This window comes from Rosa chinensis, chromosome 2, assembly GCF_002994745.2.
Source record: "Rosa chinensis cultivar Old Blush chromosome 2, RchiOBHm-V2, whole genome shotgun sequence".
Classification (NCBI taxonomy): domain Eukaryota; kingdom Viridiplantae; phylum Streptophyta; class Magnoliopsida; order Rosales; family Rosaceae; genus Rosa; species Rosa chinensis.
The window spans coordinates 48,806,979-48,822,220 of record NC_037089.1 but is presented as its reverse complement, the minus strand read 5'-3'; the positions used below and the strand labels follow the sequence as shown (position 1 = coordinate 48,822,220).

Sequence of the window (15,242 nt, the reverse complement as noted above, 5' to 3'; positions counted from 1 at the left end):
ATGATTTTTTTGGTAATAGACTTGCCTTGAATTTGAATTTTTTTTTTTAGATTTGGCCTTTTTGGCCAGAATAGTGACCGAAGGTGGCATTAGGTACCATTTAAAATGAAGTCGAAAAGTTTGGGTACTGGTTGTGATCAAAATTGAAGTTCAGGTACCATCGATAAAATAAAGGATAAGTTCAGGTACCATTTGTGATAATAACCCTTTTAATTATATAAGAGGATAATCAAATTCCAGACCTACCATATAGTCCTAATCAAATTCACAACTCCCACTCAGGACGGGTATATATTTTCAGGGAGAGTTCTTAATGAGGATCACTAAAATAAGGACTTCATGAGGAGTTTTTTGTGATACCCATTTTTCGATCACATTTCTGCAAATCAACTGTTTCATATTTATATATTAATGTGTACATCATTTATGCAATTTTCAACCAAATTAAAAATCTTTAAGGCATTCATAATCATGATTAATAATTTATGAACATGAACATTTCAGGTTTGATAGATTTGGTTCGTCCATTGATTTGATCTAGTTCGGTACCTTAACAATTTGGAAGAAAATTTTTTAAAGTGACTTACTCATGCATACATAAACATCTAACAGTTAATTTTCAGTAATATAATCGAAAAGTAGGTCTCTCAAACCATTAATTAAAAAAATCTGCATGAAATCCTACTATAGTAGTCAAGGATTGAAAAATAAAAAATATCGCAGAAATTTTTCGTTTTTTTTAGGGTCTCGATATATCTTTCACTTACCAATAGAATATCGTGAGAAATTTTTAAAATTTCGCAATATTTTCAAAAAGATTTAAAAATTTTCGCGATATTCTCACAAAATTACGAGATTATGGCAACTTCTCGCAATATGTGGGTTGGTCAGAAAGTATTTTGACCAAAATTGAAGCCAAATTTTGATAAATTCGGGGAGGGGATTGAACCTGGCATGTCGTGTAAACAAGGCCAAGGCCTTATCCAATCCGAATGAACTGATTAAGGGCTAGTTTGGGATTGCTGTGACTTTAAAAAAAAACTGCTGCTGCTATGTTGTGAGAATAATCAGCTATGAATTAAAACAGTTTCGTGTTTGGTAAATAATATTTTTAAAAGTGCTGTCAGTACATAAAACAACTGCAAAACACACTCTGATCCACAACAGCTTCTAAAAGCAACCTCTAGGCTGCTTCTAAAAGCAACCTGTAGGCTGCTTCTAAAATCTGCTGCCAGTGACCTGTAACTTTCAATTAAAGCTACTTTTTATTTATTTACCAAACACAATAAAATCTAAAATTTTGAACAGAAGCTGATTTTTTTTAAAAGCGAAACAATCCCAAATGGGGCCTAACATGTGAAGGGGAAAACTTTGAATATTTATAAGGTCATGAATTGCTCTTTCGATCTTTTCCCTCCATGCTTATAAATCTTTTAATTATCTTTGCTAACTAGTAAACATTTGGCTCTATTTAAAAATAAATTTTCTATGTATTTCTATGGACCATTTTCTATTTCTTTTTTTGTTTGTTTGAATACCAATGTTTATTTTAACATATCTAATTAATTGTAAAATATTATTATAATTAATAATTAACTCTTTGTTGAAGGAAAACCTAATTTGTGTTTAGCCCAAACTCTATGTTACTTGACCTAGTGGTAATATGATTTAATTAGAAGGATCTAGAATCCTAATCAATGTAGAATTACTTTCCTTGTATGATTGAGATTCTATGCATTGTAATCCTCTATATAAAGAGGCCCCTATTATCAATGAGAATACACAGCAAATTCCTCTCAAATTCAGTTTCTCTACAACACTCTTCTAATTTCCTACATTAAGTTATTTTTGAGATTTCTCATGTAAAATTTTATATCTTTGTCATATCAGTGTATCTTATACTCTAATTACTACAACTATTATACAATTAAGTTTATTAATTTTTTTTTTAAATACTATAGATAACTGATCATGTAAACATTTCATGAAAATTCATTAATGATTTCCATGTTAATTTCTATCATTGTTTTAAAAATTTATTGAGTTTGAAATTTTCTCGATATTTCCATTGAAATTTTTTCTTTTTAGACTATCGATATTTTGATCCTTTCAATTGATTGTAGTTCTCATTAAAAAATTTCCCTATATTGGATTTTTTATTTGGCATCCCCACCCAGTCACCCACTCTCCCTAGTGCCGGCCCTACTGAGAATCTGCTCCTCCAATTGAAAAATTCTTGCGTACGTCAGGTGTACCAGACACGTGGTATGCCTGACCAATCACACTTCAGAATTTTTTTGCTTTATTTGGAAATTAGCTCTGCTTTTTAAAAGTGTAATACCCAAAGTACCCCCATACTGAACACTGATTGGACAGCCGCACCACCACGTGGTGCGGCTGCCCCACGCAAAACTTTTCCCTCCAACTACGCCCACGTGGCGCAATAAAGCGAGCCACGGCGGACCCCACACCGAATCCTTCAAAATCTGCAAACAGCGCCAAACCCAAAACCCCTCCGTCTCCTCAGCAAAAAAGAGAGGAGACCAAAGTCTCCGTCGTCTCATCCATCACAATCACTCGTCACAGCACACGGACCCTGATTTTCACCTTCGCAATTTCAATTTCTCCTCCTCCTCTTCCATACTCTCTCTTCTTCGATCAAGATTCTTGTTATCTCTGAATTTGATCTTGAACCTTTTCTTTCTGCAATTTTTAATTTTGTTTTCCTTCGCCGACTAAGTTACAGAGTGTTATTACAGGTAATGTGGTTTTAACCTAGCACCTCCGCTTCGTCTACGAGCCTCACACTCTTAATCTACTGTTTTCGTTTACTATTTTCCAGTTTTTTATTTATTTATTTGGTCCGATCGTGTAGGATTTTAGTGATTATCGCGGTGAAATTTGTTAGGTTTGGCTGTTTGGGTTGGTTGAAATATTCCGGGTCTTTAGTGATCTTGAAATTATTTAGTGTGGTTTTAATTTGATTTGTGATTTCTTTTCGTGTTTATTTTTTTTTTTATCCCTGACTGATATCCAGTTGCGGTTGATGGTTTTAGGGCTTATTTGGGCAAAGTGAGTTCATACTTGTACAATGTACACTTATAAGAGTTCAGCATTTGTTGGATTTTTTATTTTATTCAAATATAGGTTTCTGGATCAAGAATTTCCCTCGGTTTGTGAGCTACATTCTATCTTCTGTTTCTGATTCTATGGTTCAATTTATTGACTGTTGTATTCGGTATCTAGGTTCCTTGTTGATCGACTCTCTTGGCATGCTTTGATCTTATTTTTCTAAAGAGCTCTTTTGTTATTCGGGTTTTATGGTTTTATGGCTTTACCAATGTCTATAGTTATCAAGAAAAAGTATATTATGTGCTTCACAGTATGTTTCTATATCTTGAACTAGAAGATGCCTTGTTTTAAACTTTTAGTGGTTTCTTTTGACTTAATTCTATTCAGTGCTGACTGTACAATGGCAAATGATAAGTCGAAGCATGAAGACAACCCGCCTGGATCTCCTTCACTATTACAATGGTTTGAAGAAATTGAAAAGAATGAAGCTGCTAAGTTCGGGGGGCCTGTTAACAGTAGTACTTCTGTTGGAGCTGATGATATAACCATGCCAGATCCGCTAGTGCCATTATTTCTTTTTCCTGGGACAGATGGAATGTCTAACCCTTACGCTAAGCAAATGCCACTGACTGATCTTAATTTGATGAATGATCTCACTCCATTCAGTAACTCTCAGAATCCTGTCCCTGACGATGGTTCGGTATATGGGAAGGGTCTTATGCCAATCCTACCAATCACAGATTCAGATTTTCTCTGTTGCGAAGGGAACACTGACTTTGGTTATTCAATGATTCCTCATAATGTGGTCAATGCTTCCTCCAAAGTCTGCGAGTTTCAAAAGCCTTATGTTGATAGGGAATTGGTATCTGGTGTAGGTTCTGCTGCAGCCTTAAATAGTATTCAGCAGGATGGAGAGTTAGATAGTGATATAAGCAGGCCTCAGCTAATTGATAACTTCACTGGTGATGGAGGTAGCACCCCTATGTCATGGTCCACATTAGATGATGTAGAAATTGTGATAAATAACAATCTCTTGATTAGTGGAGGTCAAGAGGACCATCCAGAAAGGCTTGACTGGAGTTGCCTAACCCTTGGAATTGGATGCCAGTCAAATGATTTATCAGGAAGAAATGTTGGTTATGATTCTGAAAGGGCTGTCCTTCCTCAGTCGAACATATTTCACAGTCAAAACGCCAACAGAAGTTTGCATCATTTCCCTGAAGTAGCTGCTGGTTTTTCTTGCGTTCAGAACAATGTGAGTAGCCAAATTTCTTTTTATAATAATAAAATAATATATACGATGGTATATCTAGGTCAAAACTGAAACCACCTTTTATTGCACAGATGGGGCAAGTTGAGAAGCGGCAACAATTTCTTGTGCCGGGAAACATGAATGTCTATCTTGGAGTTGAAGGGAACTGCGATGAAAGATCTTTATATTTTGATCCTAATAACGGTATTCAGGGCTACCCAGCTGTGCCTATTCTACCAGTTGGTAATAGCCTAGAGAGGCTGCCTGATTCTGGACTGAGCAAGGTGAATGAGTTGCCGTTGTCATCTTGTCTGAATACGAGTACTTGTCTACCACTGTCTGACCAATCACAAAATCATCATATGGAATCAGGCACAAGAAATGCTTACTTGCACAATCAATCCGGTAAGTTTGCATACTAGTACTGTGCTCTCCTCTTGTTATCAGATATTCTAGAAAATGGAAGTTGCATATGTTAGTTTCTCTTCTAGGCTGGTATTTTCTACATTGGTATTGCTGACATGCTAGAAATTTCAGAGGGTTCAAAAGTTTGATTTTGTTACATACTGATGTTTTTCTTGGCGGGGATCCTTTTTGGTGTCTTTCATGAAGTCGTTTGGCCACTACAGTAAGGCTTCTGTCAAAAATATCTTAAATTTCCTGCCTCCAAATTTATACAGTATGGTTTTATTCAGTGGAGCATGAAGCCATAATCATGATTTGGCTTGTAGGAACCTTGGTTAGGTTTCCTACCACCATGTCTCGGAAGAGAATGTATCTTCTTGGTTGGAGCTATTTCTTGATGGGATGGATCATAATGTGAGACCGTGTTTCCCATCTGCTCTGGTCACTACTCATTGAGCTTAGTCAGCCAGGTTTGGCAATTTGTGTAGGCTATTTACTGAGCTGGAGCATGTGACAAGCATGCTTGGGACAAATGGTGGCCACCGTAACTTAGAACTAAAATACTTTCATTATATTTCTGGATGACTGTGAACTTAAGTGTAGTAATGCGCATTTATAACCCAACAAAGAGAAACATTTTCCACATCAGAAATCAATTGCTCTTTAAATATATCCATTTCTGTAATATATCCATTTCATTTTTATTATACAGTTTTCGCTCCTTAAATATATCCATTTCTGTAATGAACTGATATGATTGACTGTAATAGAAATTATGGTTTTTGCACTTTATTCTTTGCAGTCCTCTTACATATTGGCTAACCTTTGAGGAGCTTCATCGGTCATATATGATTTCAGAACCTTTTGGTGGTAATAAGAGAATAATCATATATAGTTAACAAAAACTTTTGTCCCTCGAATTGAATACACAAGTTTTTTGAGTTCATGTTTTTTCACAGTAACAAGTCATCATGCCTAATATTATCTATCTTCTTTTATAATGTTTGTGTTGAGATATTAAGAAGTTGTTTCTATTAGAAATTGAATGTGTATAATCCGTTTTATCTGATCTTGGTTACAACAACTTTCATATGCTTATGTCCAATAGCAGATTTTGATAAACTTTACATTTTCTGTAGCTTCCCTGCTGACTGACTCTGCAACTCTCTTTAGGGAAGCCTTTCACATCTAATGAGGGTATTGCTGCAAAAGTTGCTGAAAGAGGTCTTTTTCCAGAAGAATTCAGGTTCAGCCAGCTAGCTAGTATGGTCATTCCACCTTTAAAACTTTAGCATGCCTACTTTAAGAGAAAGATTTCGTCCTTTTCTGAACCTTAGGATGTTTTTTTTTTTGGTTCCCTTAATTTCTTTGGGAGAGGAGAGAACAATATCTTTTGTGGAGTTGATTCATGATGATATCTTATTCCTTTCTCTTGAAAATAATATTCTTGTTCGGTACTCTTATTGTAAAAAAATAAAAATCCTAAATTGGTTGCAGGGGAGTTACCTTAGCCAAACATAGTGTTCAACTGAGCAGTTATTTTATACACAATGCATTTTCAAAATATTACTATCAGTTGGTTTCCTACTTTCCTCTGTAGCCAATTGATTTACAAAGGAATAACAACAGAGTAAAATGATGATGTGAACAACAATGATGATTATGCTAGAGTTCAACTTTATATATTAATCAGAATATTATTACAAATAGAAATTGTGTTTATGATTCCAATATTGATGCATAACTTGTTCTAGTCTAGGACACTGGCTCGCACTCGGTCAGGCAGCTAGTAATCTTGTATAATGGTGGGAAATGATGGTTGCAGGTAATCCTTATCAACCTGAAGTCGTTAGTGCTGTTCTTTCTTCTACATACCATCCTGGATCTGTGATAACCGGTAATTACTATATAAAACTCTTGAGTCTAGATGTGCTGGGATAACACCTCTAAAATTCAATGCTATCCTTGCAATTGCCCATTTTCAGGTCAAGAACTTCCAACTACCAAAGTTAATAGAGCTATTCAACCTCCTAGAGCTTTTGTTGGAACATCTGTTAAGAGGGGTGCAGCTGAAATCTCAGCATGTAGTTACCAAGCTCAACCCACATTTTCAGGTGAAGAAATTCCAGCTACCAAAGTTAGTAAGACTTCTCAGTGTTCGAGGGCTTTTGTTGGAACATCTGTTAAGAGGGGTGCAGCAGAAACATTCACAGGTACTTCCCATGCTGATCCCAGCAAGGCAAGAAGAACTCAATATTCCACCGGTCTAACTGCAGAAGCTCCATTCCTGGAAGTTTCTTCACTCCAAATCTTATCCCAGGATGCTTCTTTCTCAAGTCGAGATCATACTTCTCCATCTCTCCCACATCAGGCCAAAAGCACACCACTGAACCAGCCCCAATCCCAGACCAGGTCTGCTCTTCCGCCCGAAGTCAAAGGTCTCCCATCCCTGACCCGGAATGCTCCCTCTCTCCAACTCCAAGCCAAGAGTGCTCCATCATTGCCTCCTTTTCCCCAGACCGCCTCATCTCTCGCACCCGAAGTCAGAAGTATTCCATCACTGTCATCGCTATCCCAGACTTCACCCTCTCTCCCACTCCAAGCTAAAAGTACTCCATTACTCCCATTCCTGTTCCAGACTACTTCATCTCTCGCACCTCAAGTCAAAGGCATTTCATCACTTCCATCCCTATCCCAGACTGCTCCTTCTATCCAAACCCAAGCCAAGAGTATACCCTCATTACCACCCACAACCTCTTCTATACCAACCAAAACCAGAAGGAATGTATTACTTCGACACCAATCCCAGACGGCTCACTCTCTCCTACCCCAAGCCAAAACTACTACATCACTCCCGCTTCCATATTTGACGGTTCCATCTCTTTTACCCATCACCAGTACTACATCACCCCCAACCTTATCCCAGAATGGTCCCTCTTACCCACCTCAGCCTCAAAATGCTTCTCCACTTCCATCACAAAAGACAACTGGCCGACCACTGCCACCAAAATCCTTGAGAGGTTCATCTCTTCCCCAAAAACCTCGGACTGCTTTGCCACCCAGGTCTCATATTCCTTCATCACTGTCATCAAAATTTAGTGCTCCACCACCAATCCCACCCCAATCTCAGACTGCTTCCCCAGTTCCACGGAAATATATAGCTCCACCTTTCTCACCCCAGACTACTCTACCAGTCACACAAAAAGTTAATGCTCCACCTCTGCCACCTCAACACCAGACTGATCCAGTACTCCATATAAAATGGAATGGTATGTCTATTTCATCTTTAAATGTCTTTATAGTTTCAAATATCTACTTCTTATCTATTCTACTTACCTTACAGTTCTGATATGACTATTTTTTGGGAATTTAAAATTGCGGTTGTATGTGAATATCAAGAATTTGACGTTTCTAATGCCATTTCTAGGCATAGTTAAGCACTCTATCCATGTTTACAGGATTTAAAGAGACATGTTAGGTCCTTTCTGAATCTACGCATCGGCAGTTCATACGATTCCATTGTTTCAGTTTTTTTTTTTCCCAAATAATGTTCTCTATTCAATCACCTGATATGAGTAAACAGATGATTCTTCTACCTGTAAGTTTGAGTTTGTAGGAGTGTTGGACCACCCCATGGTCGACAAGGATCTTGCATGTACAGTCTTGCCAAAATTTTTGTGCTCAGATGAGTATAAACCTTCAAGAATTTGATTAGGCTCATGTTTAACGGAGTTGTTTATGCTCAGAGTTTCATTTGCAATCCTAACAGAATGGAATCTGTTATTGCACCATATATATTTTTAAACTCGAAGGCTTAGCATCCTTAATGCCTTCATTTGCAATCTATGCCAGTTTTAGTGTTTTATTAATTTGATATGTCTTACAATGATTGAAATGGTCTCAGTAGTACAGGTAAGGATTAACCATATGTGATGATGATACAAAGTCTTTTCTTTTGCAGCTGCTGATGAAACTCAACTAATTGGGCACAAGTGCTTGATATGCAAGAGGGATCTTGCCTTCACACCAGACGGCCCTGTTTCTGTGCCACCTATTGCACCAGTTGTTGCTGTTCTACCGTGTGGCCACACCTTCCATGACCATTGCTTGCAGCTCATCACCCCGGAAGATGAAAATAAAAGTCCTCCATGCATTCCTTGTGCCATTGGCGAGAGTTGAACCTAGCCATGCTTATTAATTTTCAAATCCCTAACCATATTGAAGTCTGTTCCAATGAGCCAAATCTGAGGGGATATGAATGAAAATTTTAGACATTTCACCATACATCCGTTCGGTTCACCTGTATAGATTGCTGGCAAAGGTGATTTGGTTTATAAGTATAGGTCATTAAGAGGTGTATATAGTAGACAGCCTGTTTTGCTAACCTGCTGGATGCAGTTCTATAGTGGTTAAAGTTGTCATCGATCCTTAACTTTTCATAGATTATCCAGTGCTAGGGTGTTTTTTTTCTCTCTCTTTTTCCCTAACCCACATATTTGGGGTTCCTATATTCTTGTCTAAATGAGTTTGGATCCCTCAACTATTCACATACATTGTTATAGTAGGATCCATGTGATAGTGTGGACATGCCCAGATTTTGATGTGCACATATGGACCTTTGTTTGAATTTTTACATAGATAGACATGTATGGACAGACAAAGTCCAAACTATCCTTTACTCATTTACTAAATAACACTTGTTCTTCCTCTACGAAACTTTCTTGAGTTTCTTCTTCCTTCTTAATTTCTTCTTAAAAAAAAAAGACCTCTTTTTTCTTTATAACCGTAAGCAGATCACCTCTGATGCTAATAAGAACTCAACACTCAACTTTTTTTGAATAAAAAGAGGTCATCCATTAGTGAAGTTCAACAAGCAGTACAATAAATGGCAACCCTTAAGAGTCGTCGGAAAGAGTCGTTTTTAGAGTATAACAAATTACCTATTCTAAAGTAGAACAAGCTACCCAGCACACCCCCAGTACACCCACTTCTTGAAGATAAGCTTACAAACATAAACCTAAAACTCTGAAGCAGACTAAAAAAATCAACAGAGCACCAAGTTCATGCGACCAAAAACAAAATTAAAACCGTTAAAAGATTTACACCCTCCATCACCTTGGCTGCAAAGCCCATAGCAGCTTCTTGAAAAATTAAAATTTCAGGGTCCTAATGGACCCAAACTGACCCAACCCACAACAATCAAGCAGCCCAAGGCATGTAAAGCCCTGGTCCAATAAGCCCACCGTAATGAGCTAGGAGTACTAGTACAAAAAAGAAAAAAGAAAAAAAAAAACCACTCAACTGGAAAAGCATATAGGAAGAAAGAAAACTACATAGGTGTATTATATCTTAAGAATATGTTTTTCATATTCTATTTCTAATTGAACATGTTTTTCATACAGTACTTGTGCAGACAGTAGCAGTACTAGGAGTACTCTCCCCATCCTCCATCCCAGCCATCGTATCATACAAAGGCTTATTCAACGTCTCCGGCAGATAAAATGCAAACACTCCCCCTGCAATCCCACACGCTGCGAACACCGCAAATGGCAAACCGCCCCCCAAAACCACCACGAATGGTGCAAGAATCGCCCCCATTTGCGCCGCCTGTGTTGCACAACCAAGAGCCGCATTCCTAACGACGGTAGGAAACAACTCCATAGTGTAAATAAACAACAAATTGTAAGTCCCCGCCATTCCAAATATCCCTAAAATCCCACACACCATTCTCACAACTTTCCAAATCCCAATGCTCTTCATCAAGCTCCCAACAAGGCAGAAAATTCCACTAAACCACAGCGTCCCGATGGCCAGTGGCTTCCTTCCGTACTTATCTAGTAATATCGCCGTGATTGTAAATGCTGGCATTTCTGCAACCGCATTGAGCAGTACATTGAGATAGAGGTTGGTGCCTAGGTTGACAACGTTCAAGCTCAGGCCGTAGTACACAACTGAGCACAAGAAGTTTATGGCAACCGCTAGAAACAACCGGATTCTAGTCATTGGTGACTTGATCACATCAATGAGGGAACCACTCATGGCTTCTTTGTCATTGGAGCTAAAGCAAGTTTCATGGTGGTGATCAGTGTCGTTTGTGTCTTCGTCTAGGGTTAGGATGACTCCACTGGGGAGGTGGTTTCCATTTGACTTGGCGATGGCACGCATGAGTTTTGTGGCCTCGTTAACTTTGCCTCGTACAAGGTACCACCTCGGGGACTCCGAGAGGAAGGGAAGGACTGCGACGAGGAAGAGGAAGGAGGGGATCGATGAGGCAATGTAGAGTTCGCGCCATGATGGGTAAATGTAGGCTATGCCTGCAAGTAGTGCGATGCCGGTTGAGAAGAAGTAGAATGTGGACATTCCTGCGGCCCCGCGCTTTGTAGGGCCTACAGGTTCAGTTGCGAGGACAAAGGCGCAGAGCCCTACGCCACCGGTGCTGAAGCCGGTGAGGAAACGGAGGACTACGTAGCCCCAGTAGTTTGGGGAGAATGCCGTTAAGCAACCAAAGATGGTGTTTAATACGCATACTGCCGTTAAGGAGCCTTTTCTTCCAAGGAATGAGTCTGAAAAATGCCCAAAAACTCCCGCACCTGAAATTTAAAAAGTAATGTACAATAAGCATCGGTGAACATCTACAGCAAATAAATTTAATTTCAATATATAGATGTTGCGGATATAAGAATTCTTGTTTATTATTTTCATGGTCGGGAGTGGAATAACTTTTCGAAATCGTTTATTCTCATCTTACACATATTCTATTAGATATTTTATCCAACACTTTTGCTGGACAATGTTTATTTACAATAATGAGCAATTTAAAGAACAGAACAGTGATAAGTGGTATAGATTGCCTTCACAAAATCGATCGCCCTTGTCTGTATTTGGTATTAAAGGTAAGATGCAATCATGTAATTTAGTTCATAGTATATATAATGGGCAAGGAAAGCGACTAGTTATATAATGGGCAAGGAAAGCGACTAGTCATGTTGTAGTTGCATACTGGTAAGAAATGTGTGCTAGAACTTTCTTCCACAATGATCACGAATACTCGATCATCATGACAAAGTATACATGGACTAGTGGCATGTCTTGAGAACCGGGTGTCATCTTCCCTTTCCCTCGAAGAACTTAGAGTTTCAAAGCTCAAAGATGGCCAAGCATGCCATGTCTAGTTGAACTAATAGATGAGATGTCCACCTACTGTTCAGCCAATGAGTTGGGCACACACAAACTGACGGACATTTTTCTGAAGATAAGGGGAACGGTGATGAATGCTACGTACACGTGTCAGTGACTAATTTATCACTCTCCAAAAATTAGAAGCGAAAACGAAAAGCAGAAACTAAATCAACTTTTCCTTGCGGTCGTAACCGCATCAAGGCTTATCTGAGAAGCATATGCTACTATACTAAAGAAGTGTCAAAAGGGAAAAACAGAAAGATGAACAAGTAGTCCCTTTACAGCTAAACTGGAACGGATAACCTTTTCTAATCTGTAAAAAAGCTAGCTGCTGGTTGTGGACATGTTTGGTCAGTTTTGAAAAAGGAGAGAAGCATCAGCAGCATCTTTCATTTTGTTAAACTAAAGGGAATAATGGCACTGTACATGTTTAACCCAAACTTGATTGAGAGGCTTGTTCGTTGCAACTGATTGAATGTCCCTAAGATTAAATGATGATCATGCACTTCATGTTCAATAGAGAGAAAGAACACGTGAAAGATCGTCGTTACTTCTGCAACTTTATTAACTGGTCAGATAAGCCTAGAATGATATATCTAGGAATCGGATCACAAACAAACTGACACCGAAATTCTCACGTCAAGAAAGCACTGCAGTCGCAAAGAACAAAGCATGCTTTGCTGCTTTTATAAATACATAAAGACACAGATCAGGGCTCGTCTTTTGCCAAAAGCACCCGCATATATTGACCTTTAGTCAGCTTTTGCTTCTCATAGTCCATCTTCTCCAGCTATTATTACTACCCAAAAAAAAAAAAACCAATAAATAAATAATAATATTTCTCTGCTGGCTAGTAGAAGTATATTCCTTTTGAAAAATACTCCTGGTAACCTGGTTTTACATCAGTTATTATAAACATGCATGATATTGACTTTTGAGAACTCGCCAACGGGATGTTCATTTCAAGTAACATGAATACAGGATTGAACATTTGTTCAGTGATGAAGATTGAAGACATAGAAAGCAGACGTAGGAAAAATTTTCTAATAGCGGAAATGGGTTTAGTCGTTTTTTTTTGTTGCTTTGTGCGGTGGGGGTGGGGGGTTGTACGCGACCCATCTCGTTCTTAAATAGCTCCGTCACTCAAATTAACCATTAAATTTAAAACGCCACTCATAAATATGGTGCTAAATATCTTTAACTATTCATCAAACTTTATCCATACCAGCATTATTGTGGAGATATACTTTTTTGCCCCATGATTTGGAGATGGATTTACTAAATACTTACTGAAGCTCAAAAATTCTCCAAACTAGATAGATATAGCTCGAAAGTGGAATCTACTGTCAAACTCGATCCTGAGTTTGACAAGAAATTCTAGCATCGATCTCATTACGGGAGTGTCATAAAACGAGTGCAAACCCCAGACTACATGGAAAAAACATGAATGTGGTATCACCTGTACCATCGAGAAGAAAAATAATGATCACGTTTTTAATCATTTCCTAAATGATAGATCGTTTCTACTTATTCTACAGATTCTTTTACGATGAGGTTGTCAAATTCGAATTTTCCTAGTCTATAAAACAATTAGTAGAAAGTTGAAAACAATCAGATAGTTAATTATGCAATTGTCTATGGTCACTAATTGTTATCCATTACTTGATTAGAAATAGTAAATAACGCACATAACTATATAAAGGTTAAAATGGCCTTTTTAAAAGGGATATGGTCAAACTGCATCTCGCCCACATCTCAATGTATCAGTCCATCGCTAGATGCAATCCGTCAACTTGGTTTCTGGCTAAACTTAAGCAAAAAAAGATATTCTATAGTTGCTCATTGTCTTCATCCTCCCACATGTCAATACATCTTATCAGTGCCAAACTCGCTATCAACCAACGTGGTCCAAAAACGCAACTACTTTTGTACAGTTGTGTCTAGATATGTTAATCTTATATTACATTTTTAACTAGTAACAAATCTGATCCTTGTTTTCTTTGCATGAATATGAATGGTTTGGTTTCTCGGGACCAAATATGAATGGTTGATGCATTTTCGGAAATAACAAATAATTACCAATTAACTAAAACGAGAGAAAGAGTAGGAAAACTGACCAATCATACAGCCGCCGAAGAACAAGGCCTGAGCCAACCCAACTTTATACTTCTCTTCACAAACCAGACCCCATTCCGCCACCGTTGAACTCACCGGACCACCGAGCCACTCCCACGAGCCCGGTGTGAGCCCACAGACGCTCGGCGCGTTAGAATCACAGCCCGAATACCCATCCAGACATCTCCAGCTCGGTTCACGGTCCGCGAAGATCATAACCATGGTGTGAAACGCCTCCAGAGCCCAAGCCAAGCTGGTCAGCACGAAGTGCCAAACCTGCCACGGCCCGAACTCGCCGCAATACTTTTGGAGCATGTCGTCGATGCATAGCTTCTCCTTTTCGTTCTCTGCTGCGGATTTCTTTGCGGCAGAGATGAGGGGTGCCCGGAGATCGGAGCTCCGGTCACCCGGATCACATGAAGTCATGTTATTGTTTTTGTAATGGCTTTAACTTCTTGGTATGCCACCGAAGTATTCGCCGAGGCCCTTTTTATATATGTTCTAGGAGGAGCCAGATTCTTCTGGGATGGACACGTGGAGGGTATCTTATCCCTTGATACGTTGGATTATGCATTTTGACTCGGGTTGGGTCTTGGAGCTACGAAAGAGATTGGACCTCTTTTGTGAAGAAGGGCAATGTTCTCGGGATCTCTTTGTCTTGCTTTTAAGGGAAAATGAGAAAAGGTTCCCCTTTTCGTCAATAAAATCCATTTCATCGCAATCATGAGAAAGAAAGATCGAGAAAGAACCAGAAAACAAGGTGTCTCGCGCTTTTGCACCTCAAGGGTTGTTATAAGCTTCCTACCGGAATTTTCTACACCATTTGTTTCCGACTCCTTTCTGTATGAAATATTTATTTTTGCATTGATTAGGTCAGGAACGGAGGCAGAAATTTATAATGAGAGGACCAAATATAAAACTCGTAACAATGTTTCATTACAAAAAAAAAAATTAGACAATTATGTAGAAGTTTATACTACGTGTATTGAATTTCGGTATGAATATTTTATTAATTTATACTATTAATTTCCTACACCATTTGTTTCCGACTCCTTTCTGTATGAAATATTTATTTTTGCATTGATTAGGTCAGGAACGGAGGCAGAAATTTATAATGAGAGAACCAAATATAAAACTCGTAACAATGTTTCATTACAAAAAAAAAAAAAATTAGACAATTATGTAGAAGTTTATACTACATGTATTGAATTTCGGTATG

General features: G+C 38.4%; 2 protein-coding genes across 3 annotated transcripts; one reads left to right on the top strand and one right to left on the bottom strand.

The window, feature by feature from the left end:
- Nucleotides 1-2,532: 2,532 nt before the first annotated feature.
- Nucleotides 2,533-9,426, top strand: LOC112185992 (proline-rich protein 36). 2 transcript variants are annotated; one of them, XM_024324335.2, is made up of 7 exons: nucleotides 2,533-2,590; nucleotides 3,457-4,327; nucleotides 4,417-4,729; nucleotides 5,903-5,992; nucleotides 6,555-6,626; nucleotides 6,715-7,998; nucleotides 8,691-9,426. In XM_024324335.2, the coding sequence occupies exons 2-7, from the start codon at nucleotides 3,473-3,475 to the stop codon at nucleotides 8,906-8,908; spliced, it is 2,832 nt and encodes a 943-aa protein (XP_024180103.1). In that variant the 5' UTR covers nucleotides 2,533-2,590; nucleotides 3,457-3,472; the 3' UTR covers nucleotides 8,909-9,426. The 2 variants fall into 2 exon arrangements, with proteins under 2 accessions (XP_024180103.1, XP_024180104.1); XM_024324336.2 differs by having other exon boundaries at nucleotides 2,534-2,759; nucleotides 3,460-4,327.
- Nucleotides 9,427-9,793: 367 nt separating this feature from the next.
- Nucleotides 9,794-14,663, bottom strand: LOC112187414 (organic cation/carnitine transporter 4). The gene is made up of 2 exons (XM_024326182.2): nucleotides 14,026-14,663; nucleotides 9,794-11,319 (listed from the first exon to the last, which is right to left on the bottom strand). Exons 1-2 carry the CDS (start codon nucleotides 14,447-14,449, stop codon nucleotides 10,124-10,126), a joined length of 1,620 nt encoding a protein of 539 aa, XP_024181950.1. The 5' UTR covers nucleotides 14,450-14,663; the 3' UTR covers nucleotides 9,794-10,123.
- Between the last annotated feature and the right edge of the window lie 579 nt (nucleotides 14,664-15,242).